Source organism: Maylandia zebra, linkage group LG8 (assembly GCF_041146795.1).
Source record: "Maylandia zebra isolate NMK-2024a linkage group LG8, Mzebra_GT3a, whole genome shotgun sequence".
In the NCBI taxonomy this organism is placed as follows: domain Eukaryota; kingdom Metazoa; phylum Chordata; class Actinopteri; order Cichliformes; family Cichlidae; genus Maylandia; species Maylandia zebra.
The window spans coordinates 10,872,783-10,895,289 of NC_135174.1; the positions used below are offsets into that span (position 1 = coordinate 10,872,783).

Here is a 22,507-nt window from a genome sequence, read left to right on the forward strand (position 1 = left end):
ACCTTAAAGCTATGCTTTACCATACTGCATGATTAGATTTACTTTGAGGCAAGCTTCCACCTGGTCTGTGTTTGAAAATGTCACAAAATCTGCACACTTCGTAAATACACTTATTATGAAGCTTTTTATTTTTGACCCAATGCACTTCATAGTGTTCTACTTTGGGGGGTCTAACATCTACAGTACAGTAATTATATGCTGTGCCAGCTGCCAAGTGGTGACCCGCTTTCAGTCCTGTGCCTCCTGCTGGAGACGCTGATCTAGCATGCTGCTTTCACTCTGTGTTTGAAAGCTCAAGTGGCCATTAGAGAGTCTTTAGAAAATGACACTGCTAAAGAGAACTAATGCTCAAGCTTCACAGTGCAATAAAAAAACACCAATTTATGGTCTGACAGAAAGTCTGAGGAGTAGTTACTTCTTTTGTTCACATGCAAATGCCAATGGAGCTGCACAGCACTGTGGTGTGATCACAGGTCCTAATAAAGGATATCAGGACATCGTGCCAGTTTGGTCAGAAATATGCACAAGTAGACCACTGGAGGTTACTCTGTAAGGCTCTGGCAGTGCTCCTCCTCTTCTTCCTCGCACAAAGAAGCCAATCCCAGTCCTGCAGCTGGGTTGAAGCCCTTCTAACAGCCTTCACCTCACCTTTGTGTAATCACCCATCTCCTGGAATCTCCTCCACGCTCTCGAGACTGTGCTGAGAGCTACAGCAAACGTTCTTGCAATGAAATGCATAGATGTGCCATCCTGGAGGAGCTGGACAACCTCTGCAAACTGAATGTGCTGCAGCAATGACAAGCGCACCAGAAAAATGACAGTGACTAAGGACATATATTTAATTCAAGGAATCTTTTAAGTTCTCACAGGAGCAAAAACAAACCCTTTCAGGACTATTTAAGGACCCTCTGGTTCCATGACTCCACTCACTGCTCATATGTTAACACCAACAAGTTAAACAAAACGTGTAACGCCATAATACCAACAGAGCAGAGTTAAAGTAAAACAGAACCATGAAAATGACCAAACTGTACACAGGCTGTAGCTCTTCACTGAGTCTCCTCCTCCAGGCAGTGATGGATGGGGGTTACTGTCTCTTACCCCAGCTGCAGCCTGCAGGCCAGTCTGCCCCATTCCTCACGTTGTCATTTCTAGGGCTCATATTGTGTTTTATGTAGGCCAAACTGCACAGAAGAAGGGAGCCGTATTTATTCTTTCCTTTTTAGCATCGCATAAAAGTCTTCTCTGGCATTTCACTCAAGCTAAACATACTCTTTTTAAAAATCGCACATTCCAGTATCAGTGTGTTCTGCTGATTATGGTACTTTTGATCGATAAGACGAGTAACGGAATTTAATGCAGTAGGCTGTGTAACGGTATTCAACCCTCAGGGTGTACTTCAGCTGTCACCCTGTGGTGTGTAGGATACAATTAGACGATTACTAGACACACACTGTGCCAGCGTGCGTGTGTGCGTGGGTGAGTTTGTGCGAGTGTCTGTTAGGACCGCAGAACTCTGTGGTTAATCTGGATTACCATGCCGCGCGGCCACGCTTTTCATAATCAGGCTGTTGAGCTGTGATTCTCAGCAGCGCGTGACACATCTGGAAACGGGCGGAGGGAAGGTGTGCGCGCGTGCGAAGACGGGAGAAAGAGAATTGGGGGGGCAGGCAGACGAACAGAAGAGCGACACTTTCGCATTTCGCAGTCCTCTCGCGCACAAATGGAGAGGAACCCGGAGGAAGACAAAACTAACGAACCGGTTTAACTATTTTCCGCACACATACAATTTCCCGGGGTAAGTAAACGCCCCCTAAACACATTTTTATCTTCCTTTTATTTTATTTTATTTTATTTTCCAAACATCATAAGCGGAGGAGACGTGTCTGCTCTTTTAGCTAATTGTGCGCACTCGCCATCGTCTCTTTAACTTCCACCTCTCCCGCCGTGATTTCCTTTCACGCTCGTCTTGTGCATGCAAGGAGGGATGCAAAAGTGAAGATTTTACTGCTACACGGTCTGTATGCGCTGTTCCAAAGCTGCACTCTGTGCTTTAATAGTTTATATGAGACAACTGTTCTTGGATTTGGCTGTAAAGTCAGCCAATAATATTTTATATTTTCTTTCATACCTATCACATATGTTGGTGCAAAAAGGATTGTTCTTATTATTGATTGAATGATTGATGTATCGTTTATTACATTTATTGTTTGAACGTCGTGGGAGGAGCCCTGAGTGTCATTTTCAAACTCATAACTTTATTATTAGTGAGGTTGAAGTTGCTTTTAAACTGCTGCAAGAAGTCAGTTGTTACTTGTAATATTTAATCTAACAGGGACTGACATTCTTCGACTTTTCATGTGAAAAGAAAAAAAATCTCAGGGTATCTTTATATTGTTTGTGGTCTCCACCGGCCTCCATCTCAGGTTCATGTAAGAGCAGAATCTCCCATAAGTCCTCAGTCTGGATATGATTCCTGCAATTTTTTATTTGTCAATCATCTGGCTTTCACTTTAAGCCCAGGAAGATGACTCATAGCTAAGGGACTCTAAAGTATTGCACTGGTACTAATAACTACAATCAACATTGGGTCAGCTGAGATGAGCTAGCTTGGAAACACACTCCAGCAAATGTTGGTCTAGCCCATAATCCGGCTCTGTGATTTGTCAGATTTCACAGTAAAGCCCTGCATTAATGTTAATCTGAGATTGTTACTGTTTGTGTCTGATTGGCGCAGCACACAAACACACAAACCTCTACACTCACATACAGAGAAAGTGAGTGAAAGACACCCTGTCATTTGAATGCTTGGATTGCATGTTAAGATCTGTTATGGCCTAATTGTTTGACAAGTGAGCTTGTGGTTGAGCTTTTCATGTTGCCAGTTAAGAAACTGAAATGAGTTTCTGGAATCACAAATACAAATGAAAGGCTTTAGGAGTAGTAATGTTGAGACACCAAATTACTACTTTTTTTTTTGCCCTTGTTTCACACAGTTTTCAATGCCCAACGGGGCTGCCACTGTCAGGGTTTCTGGGTTGTTGACCAGTATTTTCAGTTCATGTTCACTGTTTATCCTCTGTACATTCCACTTCCTGTTTTGTGTTACGTTACTCTGTGTGCATTATGTTCTAGTTCTTATTCCATGCATCGTTAGTTCAATTGTGTTCAGCTGCTCACTCACCTGTCACCTATCAGTCATTGTTCAGCCGGTGTATTTAAGTCCTCAGTTCTCTCCTGGTCGGCGTCGCGTCATTAATGTTGTCACTGCTGTCTATGCCCCATGTTTGCCTTCCAAGTTCAGATCAGTCAGCCGTTCATTCAGTTATTCAGTCAGTCAGCCATCTCCTGTTTTCGTCATTCGTCCCTCACAATAAACACCCTGCATCTTCACCGTGAGTCCTGCGTTTGAGTCCTTTTCTCCACATCCACTCAGCAACCCCTGACAGCCGCAGATGAATACTCCAAATGCACAGTTAACTAAGTGGACAAAAAGGACAAAGTCAGGGGAATCCCCAGAGATCACACAAACACATCATATAGGGATCTTGATATTTGTGTAAATGTTTCTGAAACATTAGACTTTGTGTCTAATTTTCTTCTCAAAAACACATCAGGGATCAAGTTCTGAGCCACACTTGTTATTTATCAGTTGGTCTGCATTTTGGTACAGAAGGAATAACCTCAGAAACTGTTTTTTTGCAAGTTAGCATGTAAACATACAGTAAGATAGTAGTGTAAGTTAAACAAACATGTAGTTAGTTGTACATGTGGATCATAAGCCATATAAAACATGGACATAAGTACTGTGATGTCGCCCATTGGTTTCTGAAGCCCTGTTTTAAAGTCGCAGTCATGCCCAGCACACTGGTGACAGTGAGCACGCATGCAGATGGGTCAAGGATTTCTTAACAAATGGACCACAGAGTTGGGAGTTCCCCACTCTGACACTCTTCCGGGGCTGTGTGCTAAGCCCACTTTGCTACTCCCTGTACACCTACTACTGCACATCCACCCCAGCACCAACTTAGTCATCAAGACTGGACATGGTACCAATGTCATTGGATTAATATATAATGATAACAATTCTGCCAACAGGAATGAACTCTGCAAACTATCAGAGTGGGGCTTCATCAATAACCTGGCATTCAATACCTCCAAAGCAAAAGAACTGATCACTAGCTTCAGGTGACAGAAATAGGAACCTATACAGAACTATTTCTGTATAGACAATCATTCTGTACAATACAATAATTATAGTTCTGTTCTGGTCTGTTTACAACTGTTTATTAATACTTACAATTGTATATCTACAATCTGTATAGTCTCATATTTTTAACCATATTTATATCCTGTTCATAGCCTGTACATAGCTTGTACACTGACTGCAGCCTATACATACTTATAGTTATAGCATATTCATAACATAGCTTCACACCACGTACATTGTAACATACCTATAATAGATCCATATCTTGTAATATACCTATATTATTACTAAAGCGCTTTCTGGATGGATGCAAACTGCATTTCGTTGCCTTGTACTTATGACATGTGCAATGACAATAAAGTTGAATTCTATTCTGTTCTATTCTAGGAACCTGTTCCATTAAACATAGGTGGAGAAACTGTTTGGAGACTATTCAACTTTAATTTTTTTAGCACACATGTTCCAGAACCTCACATGAATTATAAACACAACCAGTCTGGTGAAGAAGGCGCAGAAGTGGCACTAATTGAGACACTGAGGAAAGCTAATCTGTCAAAACAGTTGTTAGCATCAGCGCAGCAGGCATACAAACAAAAAGGCTTTTGAGAGAGTTAATAAATCTATGATCATAATATCTATGAAGTGCCTTGAGGCGACTTTTGTTGTGATTTGGCATTATATAAATAAAATTGAATTGAATTGAAATTGAATAAATCAGCACAGATGGCCATCAACACTCAGCTATTTTCAGTTGAGCATATGTACATTAGGTCAAAGACATCATCAACGATGCTTCTCATTTTCTTACATGGTTGCCCTCTGGAAGGCATTACACATCCTCCCTCTAGACTGAAGAAAAGCTTTTATCCAAACGCCCAAATATATCTTTTATACAAATGTCATAAAAAGACATTTGGCTCATTTTGGCTCTAAATTTTGTTATACGGGGCTCTAGAGTGCAACCAATTTGGTCGCAAATGTGACCAAATTTTTCAATGGTGCGACTAAAAAACAATCTTAGGTCGCACCGGTGCGACCAACTGTTCGAGTAACAAAAAAAAAGTCTCTGCAATTCTGAAAGTCTCTGTGTGGTCAACAGCAGACACACATTATGCCCCTATCGTGGTCTAAACCAATCAGAGATAGTCAGGGGCGGGACCTCTCTGATTGGCCGTGGTCCAGTTGAAAGTGCAGGTGGATTTAGAGAGGTGAGCTTGAATAAAGCGATATCGATTCATTAAATCCTGAATCGACTTTTAAATATAAATGTATTTTGCCAGGAACCCCAGAATCTCAGGTTAAAGCTCACAAAACTATTTCAACAACCACCAAACAGTAAATGAGAGCAGGTACACGGATTCCGCACAAAGACACACAGAGCGGACCCGACGCATCAAAATCAGCTTTCTCTTTCTCAGCTTTCTCACCTGACGGCACGTAGACTGACACGCCGTTGGGGCTGAAAGCCGACAGCTCACTGATTCTGATGCGTCGGGTCTGCGCTGTCTTTACGCCTTTTTTGCGCTAGATTCTGAGCTGCAGGTTTTGTGTCTTTCCAACCGAAATTCACTGCCTGAAAAGAAACTATTGATTCTATTGAAAAGAACGATTGATAACTTTTTTGTTAAGTTAAGGCCTGATCTGTCTGAAATTCATAGGCAGTGCTCTGACACAGAGCCATCAATCTTTGAATGCTGAAAAAGCACAGTGTATCCAGAAAACACATTATATGTCGTGGTAAATGCGCTGCCCAAGTGTCCCCTCTCCCCACGGCCTTTCAGCAGCAGGTAGCAGCAAACAGGTCGTCAGAAGAGGCCGATGTGATGATTAAATTTAACATTGTCTAAAATATTGCCAAAGAGTGCCAAAGCACTTTAAGCACAAGCACAAGATTGTTAGTTAATCATTTACACCTAACATTTGTGCTGGTGCGCCTAAGAAAAAAAGTTAGGTGCACCAGTGCAACCGTGGCAAAAAGTTAGTCTAGAGCCCAGTTATATATCAATACAGTGACAAATTGGAGCATGTAACTTCTTCCAAAATGAGTTACTGAAAAAAATGACTGACCAACTGAATGTCTTTAGAGGTCAAGACAGAAAGTTGTTTTCTATAAATAGCCCTGGAAGTCTTTTTGCAACCACAGCTAGGGCTGTGCGATATGACCAAAATCTCATATCCCGATATAAAACATCTATCGTCCCGATAACGATATAAATCACAAAAAATTTTATATTTTCTGTAAATTCTGTGAATCTCGGGTAATTGAAGTGTTTCCAGCTGGGCATCGTGTACCTGGAGTCGAGTGTTTTAACCGATGTATGAAACTATACATCTTTAGACATAAGTTGTAACGGCCGCTGTTTTCTTTGAGTATTTATTACACGGCGTGCTGCGGGGAAAAGCCTGTTCTAACGTTTGAGTCTTAAGGTTTATTTTTTAGCACCTGGCGGCTCTTTTTTTGCTTCTCATCCATCAATACGCTGCATCCTCTTTCAAGTGATTCCGTTTATTTTGAAAAGTCTCAACAGGATCTTGAGCTTTATTGTGAAAGGTTTATGTGGAAAATAAACAAGCGGACATGCGATGGTTTTACTGTCGTTGTTGCTAACGACAACCCATTAAAAACAGGCGCTTGTCCGCCCGTAGTGTGGTTATATTAAATATAAGAGAAAGAGAGAACTTTAAGAAATTAATATAGCCGCTACAGTGACCATCAAAACGATGAAAAAATATTGCCGTAAACAGTTTATTTTGCGACACCATGAAACAAACGATAGCGCAAAATGAAATGACGTTTTTACATCGTCATCCGATATATATCGTTATATCGAACAGCCTTAACCACAGCTATCGCCATCTGGGGTCCTTCATTTAGAATCCTTTTTTTACGACACTGGCTTCATTTTTCTGACTTGAAAGCTATATCAATTTTTAACCTGTCCATGCTTGTGCTGAAAGCTGAGAGAAATTTAACTTCTGAAGCACCAGCACTGACATCAGCCAGTCAAGTCACATTCATTTCATTCGCTAACTGTCATGCTCCAGCATGGCAGTCAGCGAATCACGTTATGCAAACGTTATGCAAACGTCCTTAGAGAACGGCGTGGACATTGTGTAAGATGTACTTCAAAATGTAGGAAACTGATCACTCTGTGAATAAGCAGCCTGTTGTATATGCACCAAGTTAGCAATAGCCAGCTCGCTAATGGGCTAATGCTCGGCTAATGCTACCTTCCAAGCGAAGCTTGGTTATCTTGGCTTGTAATGATTGGTTCTAGTTCTTATGAGGTTCCCACCAGCAGACATGTCCCCCCAAGTGACAGGAACAACTATAGACAATCACTGAAGCAACACTTCCACATGAATCCTGTGTAATTAAGGTGTTTAACAGCAATTTCTGTACAGTTTTATTTTCTCTCTGTCTTATTTGAGACATATAGAAGACCTGCACATGTTTTAGCTTAAAGCCCTCTCCACTGTGGATTTTGTGTTATGCTATTTGACCAATACAATAATCTTATATGCGTTTATGCATAAAGCCGACTTATAGCTGCCGTGATTGTTATAAAAACATCTGGATTAGAACTACAGCAGCATCTGGAGTCCACAGCAGTTTCCTAACTCACATGATGATAAGACAACAGTCAGCTTGGACAAAACATTATTAGCTTAACAGTTGTTTAATGTGTGAGTGCATTTAGCACCTTGCAGCTTCTGGTCCCTCTTTCCATCCCGTTAAAGGTTGTGAGGAAGGAGTAAAGCCGCCTCAACACATCTGTGTGTGTTGGTTTATCTCCCCTCCGTCCATTTTGGGCAAGAGCAGATTAGTCAGAATCCACCAGCTGCTGGGGAAGTGGGTGAAACTGTGCCACACAGTGCCCTAATACAGTTACGTAAATCTGAACAGTAAGAGGTAGGGTTCAACTTGCAGGGCACTTGACCTCAAGAGACTGCAAATAAAAGGGCTCCCACTGGGCCTTTATGCTGGTTTCCAACTTGTGTTTTGGGACACAGAACTGCTTTTTTCATTCACTAAATCAGAGCTGATCTAATGCGTCTCTCCAATGTTGGTTTTTACTTGTATCATTTTACAAGTTTGTTGGTGGTGGCCGTGTTATGTGAAAAAGCGCAATGCTGTTGCGACACACAAAGGCCATATGCGGGGATGGAGGTGGGGGGTGAACGACAGAAAACATCCCCCCTCACTATTCATCTCAGGGTTGCATAAGTAACTTTCAAAGCAGCTTGAGAAGACATCACAGGGAGCGTTGTGGCTCAGTTTCAGTGGCTGACAGTAGGCTCTTTGGAGGGTGACGCTGGAGAGAGATTACATTCTGAATACTGCTTCACAGAATGAGTGGAGCTTTTTTATGTTTGTTTCTGCTTTAAAGGGATCTTACCATATTTAAATTACCCCTTTTTTTACTATCATGCACAGATTTTTCTGTTTCCATAAATGCATTCATATCAGGGCCAAAAAGCATATAGATCCAAGCCTGAGTTGCCCTAGTTTGTGCAACATTTGGGGAAGAAAGTCTGTCTTGTCTATTTTTGCATGCTTCTAAAAAACCTTCAGTATGTGGAGCGACAGCTATGGGAGACATGCTTACTTGGCTGTGATTCAGGCTCACTGGTCTTCAGATTAATGTAGGTTTCCACAGCTCTTCAGAGCTCAACTAAGCGGCATTCACACATTAATGCGCAGTTGGCATCAGTAAGCAGTTTCTTTGGAAATTACGCACTAGCACAGAAAAGATGCCCTTCCTCATTCTCTACAGCTCAGACCCTGACTGCTTTCATTTGTTCTGCCCTTGAGGCTTAGTGATGTAGCTGACCGTGTCTTTTTTTTATTCTTTTTCAGTGACACATAAGTGCCTCGGCCTGGAAATGTAAAGTCAAGAAATGGCAGAAGGTGGTAAAAATGGAGAGAGAGGAAGCGAGGACAAAGGTGGAGCAGGTGGCAGATCTCCCGAGGAACCCCACGGTCTCTCCTCAGTGGGTGCCACCTCCCTCGGGACAAAGAGGCATCTCCCCCGAGGGATTGTGATCCAGCTAACAGGGACTGAAGGAGAGTGGGACAGCCTGGATGAGAGTGAGTTCATCTTCTCCCTTGAGCATGATGAGGACTACCCTGCTATATCGCTCTCAAAGGAGAAACATTTTTCTGTCGAGGATGACAGAGGGGTGAAGTCCGAAGAGTTCCATGTCCCTCTGTCTCCCTCAACGCCAGGTTCCCTGGGGAACTGTTCTGGTTCTCTGGGCCCAAGCTTCCTCTTGCCTGGCCCGCCCTCACCCACCCACCGACCCTTAGCGAGCCTGGGCAAGTCTCTGTCCACAGAGCTGGATCTGAAAGAGAGCTCCACCCTCAAACCCAGACCTTTTCTCAGCCTCGTCAAGTCAATCTCCACAGAGCTTTCCCGCTCAGAGCCCGAGGTGTCGCAGTCCAAATCAGACTCCCGACTTAACCTCCACCTGTGGAAGCAGCTGACACAACCGAAAACCCGCAGCAATGGGGACTCTCGGACTGCTCCCCCATCTCCTAGTTCGCTTTCCCCAAGCGGAGACAGCCTGAAAGGTGGTTTCTTCAAAATGGAACTGGAGGACACCAAGAGGAAGCTCACTGAGGTTGTGCACGAACCTTTGAGCAGCATGTTCAGTAAGATCAGGAGGGAAGAAAGCTCAGGCAGCCCCAAACACCAGTGTAAGAACCAGGGAACTCACCAGATCAGCTCCAGAGGTTTGGGGCGGGAAAGTAGCACAGACACTGTTCTGTCCGAGTCTCCTGTGAGAAGCGCCAGGAAAACAGATGCTGATGTTTTTTCTGTCTTTGAGTGGCCTTCTGTAAGACATCTCGGGAGAACTCAGCACTGCCCCTGCCCAGTGCATCACCACGTGCAGCAACACAGGGATGAGGAGCTGGAAATATGTACAGATGGTGATATGATGCAAGTGTTTGCCATCGAAACTCATAAGCAGGCGAGGAGGTTGCCTGGTTCTCAGGCTCTAACAGCACCCACGACCTCTCCCGTTCCACAGCCCCCTCACCCTCTGCCACGAATGAGTTTATTTTGTGTGGCAGTGCTTTCATACGGCTACTTTATCCTACCTCTCAGTCCATACTTCTCTGGCCTGGCTCTGGGATTAGCACTGGGCTTCTTGCTAGGGCTTTGGCTCATTCGGATGGGTTCCTCCAGGTCTAGCAACTCAGTCCATACCTATAGACCGCCACAGACGCTGTTGGGAGAAGGGATTCTGACAGGTGGCATTGTAAGCACTGAGCCTGACACACTCAAGGTAAATGGATGAGTCATCAACGATGAAAATGTCACTTTTATTTTCAGACACCTCTGTTCAGCTCCAGTACTCACACATTTTTAGTTTGTCATAAAAATGCCTGGGAATCAAGTGCGTTATGGCACTTGAAGGTGCCATAACGCACTTGAAGGTGCCATAATGCTCAACAGATACAGAATTGAATTTCTTTGTTTTCCTCATTCTCCAACTCACAGGGAACGGGGTTAAAAATGAGACTAGACCCGACAGCCAGTTGAAGTGTTAGAAAAAGGCTGGCAAAAGGGAGAACTAAGTAGTCCTGGATGAAAATTTTGAGGATTTATTTTACATTTTTGTTCATCAATCAGTGATCTTTACATATACCCCACATTGCACCTGTTTATAGTCTTTATACTATGAGCTCAACTGGCTCTATTTTGATTCAGAGGCTGTTAAGCTGAACAATTTTCCACCAAATGTTTGAAAACTGGCAAAAGCAAATGTATATATACTGTACATTGGCTTTTCCATTTTCTGCACTTATTAGCAAGAAAGTTCTTGGATTGAAGCTCTTAGTCATCTGCGGCCTTTCTGTCTGTCCCACCTTCCCTGGTATGGGTTATTTTTCAGGCTCAGATATGCATGTTACATCGACTGGAGATTTTAACTCTCTGAATTATAAGTTACTGTAGGTAATAACTCTAGTTCTGACTCTCAACTTAACCTAACTCTGTTTTTGAGATAGTCAAACGTTTTTTTTAAAAGGGAAGTAGTTTTTAATTTGTGTCAGGATGGTCATTTTCTTTGTTTGTTCCTTAACTGTCAAGACACAGATTTTTTTTAAAAGCAACCCAAAAACTATTCTAATTACATAGGTAGAGTTAAGGTTAGGGTTCGGTACTGCTGCTGAAAACTTTGATCTCAGAGGTTTAAATTGGCCATAGGTGTGAATGTGAGAGTTTGTGGGGCTACGTCTACACTAGCCCGGATAAATTTGAAAACGGCGTATACGTCTAAAAACGCTCTGCGTCCACACTATTGTTTTCATTCATTTTCACAGAGTTGTGTGTCCACATTGAAACGGCCGAAAACGCTTACGTTCCAGTACTGCACATGCGTGAAATGCCAGACGATTTGACCTGCGTCATTTCTGTCTGCCATTTATTTACTTTTTGGCTCTTTGAAACTTTGCGGCAAAATGTCGAGGAAAGGTCTTTTAAATGGACTCACAATGAGGTGGAGTTGTTGCTGCGAGTAACCAAAGTACAAAGTTGCAAAAGTGAGTGAGAATTAAAGAATTTGAAGAAAAGCTATGTGGAGCATGTTCAGACTGATATTAATCTTTAATAGGGCTGTCAAAATTGAGAGCAAACAAAACAACTGCTGTCTAATGCCCTCTGCTATCTTAGTTTAATTGGTCACATGACTGCATCACATGACTAAAATGTCTAATTTACGAAAAGACTCCGAGTTCGCTGTCCACACTGCGACGCAAAAACTGAGTTTTCAAATGGATCCGCTTTGGAGAGTGTTTTCAAAATACTCTGTTTTCCTTGACCAAAAACGCCGTCTCAGGCCAAAACGGAGAGAAAAAGATGCGGTTTAAAACGAAAATGTATTAGTGTGGACGTGAGTCTCTGTGTGTCAACACTGTGATGGAGTGGCAATCTCTCTTGGGTGTAAAGTCATTTCTATCCAGCTTTGACAGGTTTTGTCTGCCTGTGACCTTGAATTTGATAAGTGTTCAAAAGAATGAATTGAACAAATACTGTTGTATAAATATTATGTGGAGATGGGATCAAGAGTTACTGCAAAATAGGGCATTAATAGTCTCAGAACAAATTCTGATTTTTGACCCCCCTGTGCACAGAGAGCTGAAACAGGTTCATATTGTAGTGCACAAAGTTTTTTCATGTTGGCATGTTCCTACTCTGTAAACAAACTTCAGTTTTGTCTAAAATGTTCACATGAAGCAGATGGATGGAAACATGTACCTCAGTATGGTCACAGTGGGATTATGGCTATTTCAAAATGTTTACCTCTTATACGAACGAAAATTTACTAATTTCTGAATTCACTTTAAAAAGCTTGTTAAAAAATTCCTCCAAGTAAACTTCAGCACCCAGAGTATGCCAAGTAGTTGTTATTAGTCTTCACTGCTGCTCACTTGGTCCAAAATAACAATGTCATGCTGGCGAGTCGCTTCAGCAGGTCTGACTGTTTTGTTCTCAGATTAAAGCTTCTGAATGTGGCGTGCTACTACCGTACACGAGGATCCTGGAACACAATTAAAACCGTCAATAATGAAAAGTGCTGGAGCCGCAGTGATAATTGCTGTTCTGCTCCTGGCTTAGCTTGACACGGGGCAACCGGGAAGGACTACACCACCCAGACACTGTCAGCTCCAGAGGCAATTAGTGGGAAATACAGACTGGAATAAGCTGTAATTTGTCAGGAAGCTCGGCAGACTAGGGATGGAGAAGAGTGGAAAACAATGTTTGCTGTCTCGCTATTGAGCTACTTCCCTTTTTTGGCCATTAGCAGTTGGGTATCAGTTTGAAAGCAATTAAAACGTGAAAGCTGGGGAGGTTTGTGAGGCAGTCTCAGAGGTCATAGGGTGACTCTGCTTTAAATTATTAAATTACTGTGTGTAATGTACCAGTTAGTTGACTGGAACTTTAAAGTGGAGTGCACAAACAGTTAATGAGGTACTTTTGTTTGTTGCCTTAAATTAAATCTGGAAGTCTGCACTTCAATCGCACATTGAGTATTTGTAAAGGTGAAATAAGATAAAGCATATCTTTAAAAATCAAGAGAGTTGAATATAATTTGCCTAGTTTGGTCCCGAGACATCAGCTCTCACTGAAACCTTCACTGACAAATAAAGCGTTTAAAATGCACCTTTACTTTTCGCTCTCCACATCACATCTCAGTCTGATTACAAAGATCAGGATTTTCATGGCTGGAACAATTTGAGATGAAGTGTTTACTTCTCACTTGAATGTGCATAAAAACCCCTAGTGTTGATTTTAAATCACCTCTTACTTTCTTTCTTTTCAGGGCTGGATGAATGAGATATTTGATTACGACCCAGAAACCAGCCATCTAGGTCTGACTCACTCTGTGTTTGCCACCCTGGAGGGATCGTGTCTCCGTCTGGAAACGCCACGATCGAACATCAGCCGCAGGGCCACGTATGACGAGAGATTCCACGAGCCCACCTTTGTCAAGTCACGCTGCTATCAGCTGGCAAATAGCAAAGTATGAGAACTCGCTAAGTAATAGTGTTAAATGAAAGGTTTTACTGTATCTGAGGCCCCACTGGCTGAAATGAAATATTTGATTTTGAAATTAACTCTCAATATTAAAATAAACTGTTTACGTTCCCCGTTTAACAGTTTTGCTTCAACGCCATTGAACTCTGCTTGCTTTTCCCAAAGGTATTCCTGCTGCCATCTGTGTTGGCGCAGAAGAGGATGTGGAACCCAAAGTATCCCATCTGCATCCAGCTAACCAGGGGGGCAAAATCTCAGGAGGATGAGGGGGGAAGGCGGGAGGAGAGGCGAGGATCGGAGTCCGGAGCCGAATCAGCCAGTCCAAAACCAAGATCCTCCAAATATGACCATGAGCTTCCCACCGTTCTTTACCTCTTCGGCCGTACGGGAAGAGAGAAAGAAGAGTGGTTCCATCATTTCCTGTTTGCATCCATGGACACAGAAAGGGAAAAGGAGAGAAACAGACAGAGCAAATATGTCTCCTGCACAAAGGGTATGACACATTGTTAATGCATTAGGAATCTGTAATATATGAGTGGAATATGGATTACGTGCTCTGGCAATCCATTTCAAGCGAACATGCAATAAAAAACAGAGACCAGCCTTGTTTTGGGGAAACTTGAAACGGTTTTACTACAAATATTCTTAAATCAAATCTGTTATTTCATCATGCTTCTGTTACACTTCCCTCTTCCACTGGCAGCTTTATTCATCCGAAATCCGCGGCACTAAAAGTATCTGTCATGCTGCGCTCTTGGGAAAGGCTGGTTTTTTAATCTAAACGGTCATTTTAGTAAATTCAAATAGAGTAATAGTTGAAATAATTATGCATGATTATTCCTGTGTCTGAGGAGCTGAGAATACTATTAGCGCTGTCTCTCCTGTACTGTTCTAGTAAAAACCTGAAGCTAGGAGATGACTAGCATAGCTTAGCATAAATGCACTGTCGTACAGGGGCAACACTGCCCCTAGCTTTGTCGTAGTGGTCTCACCTACTATATACTCGGGAATCACAGAATACAAGAACATATCGGAAAAGTGTTCATCAATACTCCCACACCACAGGATGATTCAGGGTTCAAACCACAGACTGTATATCAAAGATGGACAGACACTATTTTTTGTGAACTCCAGTTTTGAAAGCGCAACTTGAGTAGTTTGGCTATTTTTTTGGTTTAGGGGGGAAGGGTGGACCCGACTAAGAAATTGTTGATACTACACCCAAAATGATGTTTTATTCTAAATGAGAACATTATTGATATACTGACTTCAAACTAGTGATTGAAGTCATGGATAAAGCAGTAGCGCTGCTGTCTTATATGTACAGTCGCCCCCTTTTGGTCATTAAAAAGATTGTAGGTATGAGGTATTTCCACTTTAGCTTCACTTTCACATCCTGAAAACTATGTCTGTCCGTTACATACTGTAGATATGATTAGAAACTAATGGTCAGCCAGGTTCCAGTGGAGTTTACATGGTCAACAGATTGTTCCTCAAAAACTGAAGATATATGCTTGCAAAGAATTTTCTTTCAGATACCATCATCTACAAGTCTGTCCATCAAAAACAGACTTCCAGCTGCCCTGTTCATGTGGAAAATATATTAGAGGATTAATGAGGAACTGCAACATAAGCGATGATATGATCACTATAAAAAAAAGCTTTCAGAAATTAAAACCCATAGTACAATATTTCTCACTCAAGATTTCCAAGGTGGATGTTGTGAAACTAGCCAAAGTAGCTTGCAAGTTATCCCTTGCTGAAAATGAGACAACTTGCAAGTTGCAAATAGCCCTTCTCCGCTAGTACCTAATCAGCTCGACATAACTTGGTTCTGGTCATTTTCCATTATAATCGAGAACCAGAACTTAATGTGCATGGGGTTGTTATAGCAACACGGCCGAGAGTATCACACGTATGTATAGTTGCATATATATGTACATATATTTAGTTTGTGATATTACTCTGCTCTTTTTTTGAAGTTTGTGTCCCAGTGACAGGTCGGCCACGCATTGACTGGGTAGAATTAGCCATTTAAATCCGTGTCTGTGTTGTTTATGTTTTTTGAATACAGTTTTCAAGAAATACATCACTTTATTTTATATTTTAATTAGAGAGAAGATTTATGATTGGGCATGAGATTTTCTGGTTTTAAAGTGGGTCACTTTGCTCTGAAAAATTATCAGAGTTACTTTTTGTCAGAACTATGATTAAATGATCCTGTGTTCTCCCAGGTGACCAAACACAGCGCACCAGTGTACAGGTTAATGTCCCGAGCAGCAGAGGCTCCAGCAGAGTGGGCAGCAGTGACGAGGACGCCCCATCCACACCCCCATTCCCCATTATCTCCGGAGCGCCCTCCAGTAGCACCAGGGGCCTTTCTGTGCTCGACTACCCCAGTTATATGGCCCGTCTCCTGGTTACAGAGGAGCTGACCCCACTCTGTAGTCCTGGAGCCAGCAGCACAGATGTAAGCTTTACCATTACAAACTATACAGCCTTTAATTTGATCTAAACTTGTGTTTTCCTTGTCTTTATTTTTTTAAGTGTACCTGTGATCTAGCAGAGTACCCAGGGAAAAGCCAAACTGCCTGGGCTAACGCTCTACTCGGTCGGATCTTCTGGGATTTCCTGCGAGAGAAGCGCTGGGCCGACGCCGTCTCCCACAAGATTCAGAAGAAACTCAGCAAAATTAGAGTGAGAGCAGTAGTGAAAGCTGCCGAGTCAGAAAGGTTAACCATAATTACACCACAGTTTTGCCCCCCTGTGATTTTAAATCATGCAATATTCTCTACAGCTGCCTTACTTTATGAATGAACTGACTCTGACTGAGCTGGATATGGGCAGCTCAATGCCGCAAATCACCGCTACCTCCAGACCAGAGGTTAACCCCAGAGGTGAGTGCAGAGAGGAGATTAAACACCGCAAAACATAAGGGCAACACAAAATGCAAAGAGATTTACACAAATACACAAACACAGCAAGCGATGACCTCAGCATCAGATCAGACACGGTTATCCTGTCGTAATCTTGTGGGGCAGGGCAACCATTACTCTGCAATTTGGGGCATATTTGCGTGTGTGTGTATGTTTTGAAATCAGGCCGTTTGGCTGCTCCTAACGATGAGGGAAATTTAAGCTTATCAGCATGAATGTAGCTGTGTGACATCATGACTTTCCCCTTTTTCGATTTCTCCGCCTCCTTCGCCGTTACGCAACCGTGTGTCAACAGCTTTTGCTGTTTTCTGTCCTCCCCCACTTTTTCCCCCCACTCACCTCCTAAAGAGAATTAATAGTCTCTCGTAATTTACTATGAATTTAATTCCAAGCCTCGATAATCTCAATGAAAGCTGTTTAATCTGCCTACTAAGCAGCGTGTGTCCAGATTAGGCTGTCTCTAGCAGCATTTGTCTTAATTTTGGAGGTCTAGTTTTGACCTGTTTGGGGTGCCCTCTGCAGGCCTGTGGGTGGAGCTTCAGCTGGTTTACACTGGTAACCTGCAGATGACCCTGCAGACCAAGTTCAACCTGTCCAAGCTGGGTAAAGATGGCGGTCAGGAGACAGTGCACTGTATGACGGAAACCGGTAGCCCACGGTCAGTGCTGCACACATGTCCATTCGCACAGTGACACGTGACGCATCCCTGTAATCTTATAGAGTTACCTATCTATAGATATATTCTTACATATCACACACTTTCTTAAACAAGATGCTGTTTAAAATGTAATAGCCAGTGATGTCTGTGGATAATCTCCTTAATTAGCTACCTTACTGACTTTGTTTTCATATTCCAGTAACCCCCACAGAGCAGTGTATTAATTGCATCCTCATCTCTAATGCACTAATCACCGCGGGGGTGAAATTCACAAAGACAGATACATCCTGACTTACCTACTGAGCTGCCTCCTATTTTTAAATTCTGTCATGTATTATTATTTTAAAAAAAGCTAATAGTGTTTTTATCATCTGTAATGCATATTTCATCATGTTGCCTTGCCCAAGTAGCACGAGCAATGTAAAAAATAACAGTAAACATGGGTTTTTCATTCTAATCCTTTCTATTGCACGCACGCACACACCTACACATCTCTCTCCCTTGATCCCTTCTGCTTTCTGATCTACAGAGCCGCACATTATAATGATTAGACCTTCTTGTCATAAACCCACAGGGATTAAAGTCCAGGCAAAGCTTCACATTAGCCGTCTTTGTGCTGCATCTAAAGCTAAAAGTCAAGATAGCAAAGCTGCAGATATGTTCACTAATAGCAGATGCAAAATTGGCTCCTGCACATGTACGTCCCCAGTTCTGGAAAAGTTGGAACGCTGTGTGAAGTGTACATAGAAACAGAATGATTCGCAAATCTCAGAAAGCGACATTTTAATCAGAATAGAACAGGATATTTTAAGAAACATATTTGCTCTTTTTTCATTTGTTGGCATGAACACACCTCACAAACAGGGGTGGGGGCAACGAAACGAAGTGGTACTAAAAAGAAATAGCTGGAGGAACATTTTGCAACAAATTAGAGTAACTGGCAACAGGTCAGTAACACGATTAGATAGAAAACGAACATCTTAAAGATGCACAGATCCTCAAAAGTAAAGATAGGCAGAGGTTCGCCAGTCTGGAAAAAAATGTGTGTACAAATTATCAAAACAATGTTCCTCAACACAAAATTGCAAGGACTGACTATCGCATCCTGTACAGTACATAATATCATGAAAGGATTCAGTTTGCATGTATTGGATGCTGTGATCTTTGTCCCTCAGGCAGCATTGCATTAAAAACAGTCACGATTCACTTCATGGGATCAGAAACACTCCCAGAAATCACTGTTTGTGAACACAGTTCACCATATCAACCACAAATGTAGGTTAAAGCTCTGTCGTGCAGTAAATATGTCATATATGAACATGATCCAGAAACATTGCTATATAGTCTGGACCAAAGTCATTTTAATTGGATCGAGGCAAACTGAAAAACTGTTCTGTGGTCAGATTAATCAACATTTTAAATTATTTTAATAACAATAATGGATTGCATTTATATATCGCTTTCTAGGCACCCAAAGCGTTTTACAATTCCACTATTCATTCACTCACACACTGGTGCAGGCAAACCACAGTTGTAGTCACAGCTGCCCTGGACACAACGACCAGGACAGAGAGAGCTGGGGGATCGAACCTTCCGGGTACAGATGAGCTTCCCAACCCCCTGAACTATGGTCACCCTATGTTTTGTTGGGAAACATGGATGTCACATAGTCTGGACTAAAGAGGAGAGGGAGGATCCAGCTTGATATCCGTGCTCTGTTCAAAAGCCTGCATCCTTGCATATTTCATATTTCTGCAAGACAAATGCTAAACCGCATATTGCATGGCTTCATGGTAGAATAAAAACCTCCTCATTTCCCAGATGTTTATGGGCTGTTGTTAAAAAAAAAGAAAGCGGTGATGCTACATAGTGGTAAACATGGTCTTTTTTCTCATTTTTTGAGATGTTTTACTGCCATCAAATTCAAAATGAGCCAATAAAATGCGATGTTTTCTCAGTTCAAAAAGTTTGTTCTCTGTTTTGCTTTGATTAAATTCAGGTCTATGAGATCACATCATTTAATTCTATCGTCCCATTGTCCCAAGCATTTAATTCTAAATCTAATGTCTCAATGTTTTAACACTTGAGATTGTATCCATGGTGATATAAGTGAGTGTTTCAAGCACTGAATTGCCTCAGAAATGTTTTTTGAATACTTGTATTATGCCTGTGTCAGTACCTAACTTGCCTGCCTGTTTATCCTCCCAGCTGCAGGCCGATCCTCAGTGTGTTGGCCGACAGTGATGAGGAGTCCTCCAGCGCTGGTTCATCTGACGAGGAGGAGCCGCTTCTCTCTGAGCCTCAGGGTCCGGTGGGGGAGAAGGGATGCCCACCAGCTACAGAAGGGTAAATTTTGAATGATTCATGTCATCCATTCATGGAAAATATATCCTACTTTTGCATCATGCTTAGTAAGAGCTAAAAAAAAAGTTGCAGCAATGACATTATATTACTTTTGTGGAATGATCAGCAATAACGGCTTCTAAAAGGAACGTTTCAGTAAGAAGTGTGAAAGAAAGTGTTACTTCCACCCTGCTATCTTGCAAATGCTCTTTTTTTAAACCGTGCTGACATCACACCCCAGATGGCTGCTGCTCTCATTTACATTTCGAGGCTCTCGTCTCCTCAAAATTCTGACTCGTAGGATCACACAAACGCTGTCGTTTCGTCTCCTCTAATCCTCTCTAACAGGACAGGGGGTGGCAAGACTGGAAGGAAGATTTTGAGATTTGTGGACAAAATCGCCAAATCCAAGTACTTCCAGAAGGCGACAGAAAACGAGTTCATTAAGAAGAAGTTCGAGGAGATGTCCAACACACCCCTGCTGCTCACTGTCGAGGTTCAAGAATTGTCAGGGACTCTGGTTGTCAACATCCCGCCGCCCCCTACAGACAGGATATGGTACGAAAAGACACGCCGCTGCCTTAGAGCTGGAACGAGGCACAAGCAGCCCTTCAGTGTTGATCCAGATTATTTCTTTCTGCATATAAACATGTAGACTAATTCAGAAGCCCTTCAAAACCATGTTGGATCAAAGTGTTCAGGCCCAGTAAGAAGATCAGTCGCTATAGCTTATTCAATAACCACATTAAAGATTAAAGAGGATTGAGCAATTCAGATAAACATGTATGTGCTGATAGGGCTTTGGAGGCTTTGGACCATTATGAGTGCAAGTGTTTAAATAGCGAAAAACATACAATTGCGTATGCATGTGTTGTAATTAATAGTTTGAAAACAGTTTAAAGCATCCAAATATTAACAATGAATCAAGCGAACATGAAACGGCATCAAAGGCGTAATTACACTCACTGGTCACTTCATTTATTATACCTTGATCTTCACACCAGCTCACCAAAATTGGACAACAGAAAACTGGAAAACACAGCCAGGTGTGATGTGTCCTGATTTCTGCTGCAACATTTAGACGGTAGAGTGAAAACTTTGTGTAAACAGCATCATAGCATGGATCCATCCTGCCTTATATCAACAGTTCAGGTGCTGCTGCTGGTGTAATACTGAGGCAGAGATTATTTGGCACACTTTGGGCTCCTTAGTATCAAGTGAGCATTGTTTAAATGACAAAACATTGTTGCTGTTCATGTCCATCGCTTTGTGACCACAGTGTAGTCGTCTTCTGGCGATTGCGTCCATGTCACAAAGCAACTTTGGCAAATCTGCATTAACTATGTGATGCTATCGTGTCAAAATGGATACAAATCTCAGAGAAACATTTCCAACACCTTGCTGAATATGTGTGTCATGAAGAAGCAAGGCAGTTTAAGGTGTAATAAAATGACCAGTGACTGTTAACCCTTTTTTGATATAAAAAAAAATAAAGCTAATGGAAGTGCCACCAATCGCTACTTGGGTTTGTCTTTAAAAAAAAAATGGTGACACCTTCTAGAGTAAGATTTTCTATATTTTGCATCTTTAAAAATTGACAGAATGAAGAGGTGACAAACAAGTTGAGCTTAAGATTGATAAGCTTTAGATTGGAACTAATGCAAAAGTTAAGAAAAACATAAAATGCGGAGAAAAAAAATATGGAGAACATGAACAAAACATCTGATTTTACTTCAGGACGTCCTGATTAATTGATTTTCTTAAGATATAACACAGTATAAGTTTACATATATTCAAGGAAAAAAACACTGTGAGATTTAAAAGACGTGGTTATGCTGCATGCCATAAGTGCACTTAACAAATTCTCAAAAACAAATCAGCTGTGTGATCTGTTTCTGACTCTCTGTGGAGTGACTCACTTTTCACTGCTTGCCAAAGGAACATTTATTTATTCGCCCGATAAATCTGTTCGAGCACTGAGGCTGTTTTGAAGCGCTCCAACAACGTGAGATCGAAATAGACCTGAAACATTCTCATACTTGTTATCATCTTGATGCATTTGAATATTTGAATGTCATCCGCAGGTACAGTTTCTGTGTACCACCAAAGCTGGATCTGCATGTCCGTCCTAAACTGGGGGAAAGGGAGGTGACTTTCTGCCATGTGACTGAGTGGATTGAAAGGAAACTGCAGGACGAGTTCCAGGTAGTCAAAAATCATTCGAATTCTGTGCTGCCATCAAATGTTTCTGATGCGTTTTCCTAGCTCACTCCTGCTTTTCTTCTTCAGAAAGTTTTAGTACTGCCAAACATGGATGACATCTACTTACCGCTGATGCAGTCCGGCGTGGACAGCACTCAAGCCTCAGAGTCCCAACAATCCCAAAGCTCCTCCACAGAATCCATAGAAAGGATCCCACCTGAGATCGCCGGGGCAGAATCAGACTAGTGCCACAGTGATAATAAAATAATGGAAAGCCGACCCTGTGAAGTGGATACATAACATGAAGCTAGTAGCTCTTAGGCAGACTCACTAACCTTAGTGTTTATGTCTGAACCAGGAGTTTCTATAAATTGCGTTTCACACTGTATGTGTTAAGATAACCGACCATGACTTAGAGATCTGCTTGTATCATCTAAAGGAGAATAACTGTCACAATGAATGCTATGGAGCAACTTGCAACTGTTTACATGTGAATGATCCATAGAAGATATATTTATTTATTTATTTAATTATCTGATGTTTACAATGTCCCTTTGGATAATAAGATGATGGTCATTATTAAATAAAGTTGGAAAATACTGAAAGCATC

The 22,507-nt window shown here is 41.9% G+C and overlaps 1 protein-coding gene across 1 annotated transcript; it reads left to right on the forward strand.

The window, feature by feature from the left end:
- Positions 1-1,573: 1,573 nt before the first annotated feature.
- On the forward strand, positions 1,574-22,507 carry tex2l (testis expressed 2, like). The gene is made up of 12 exons (XM_004562312.3): positions 1,574-1,798; positions 9,072-10,504; positions 13,544-13,744; positions 13,924-14,251; positions 15,993-16,228; positions 16,306-16,455; positions 16,556-16,655; positions 17,217-17,352; positions 19,561-19,698; positions 20,044-20,253; positions 21,780-21,900; positions 21,985-22,507. The coding sequence occupies exons 2-12, from the start codon at positions 9,113-9,115 to the stop codon at positions 22,141-22,143; spliced, it is 3,171 nt and encodes a 1,056-aa protein (XP_004562369.1). The 5' UTR covers positions 1,574-1,798; positions 9,072-9,112; the 3' UTR covers positions 22,144-22,507.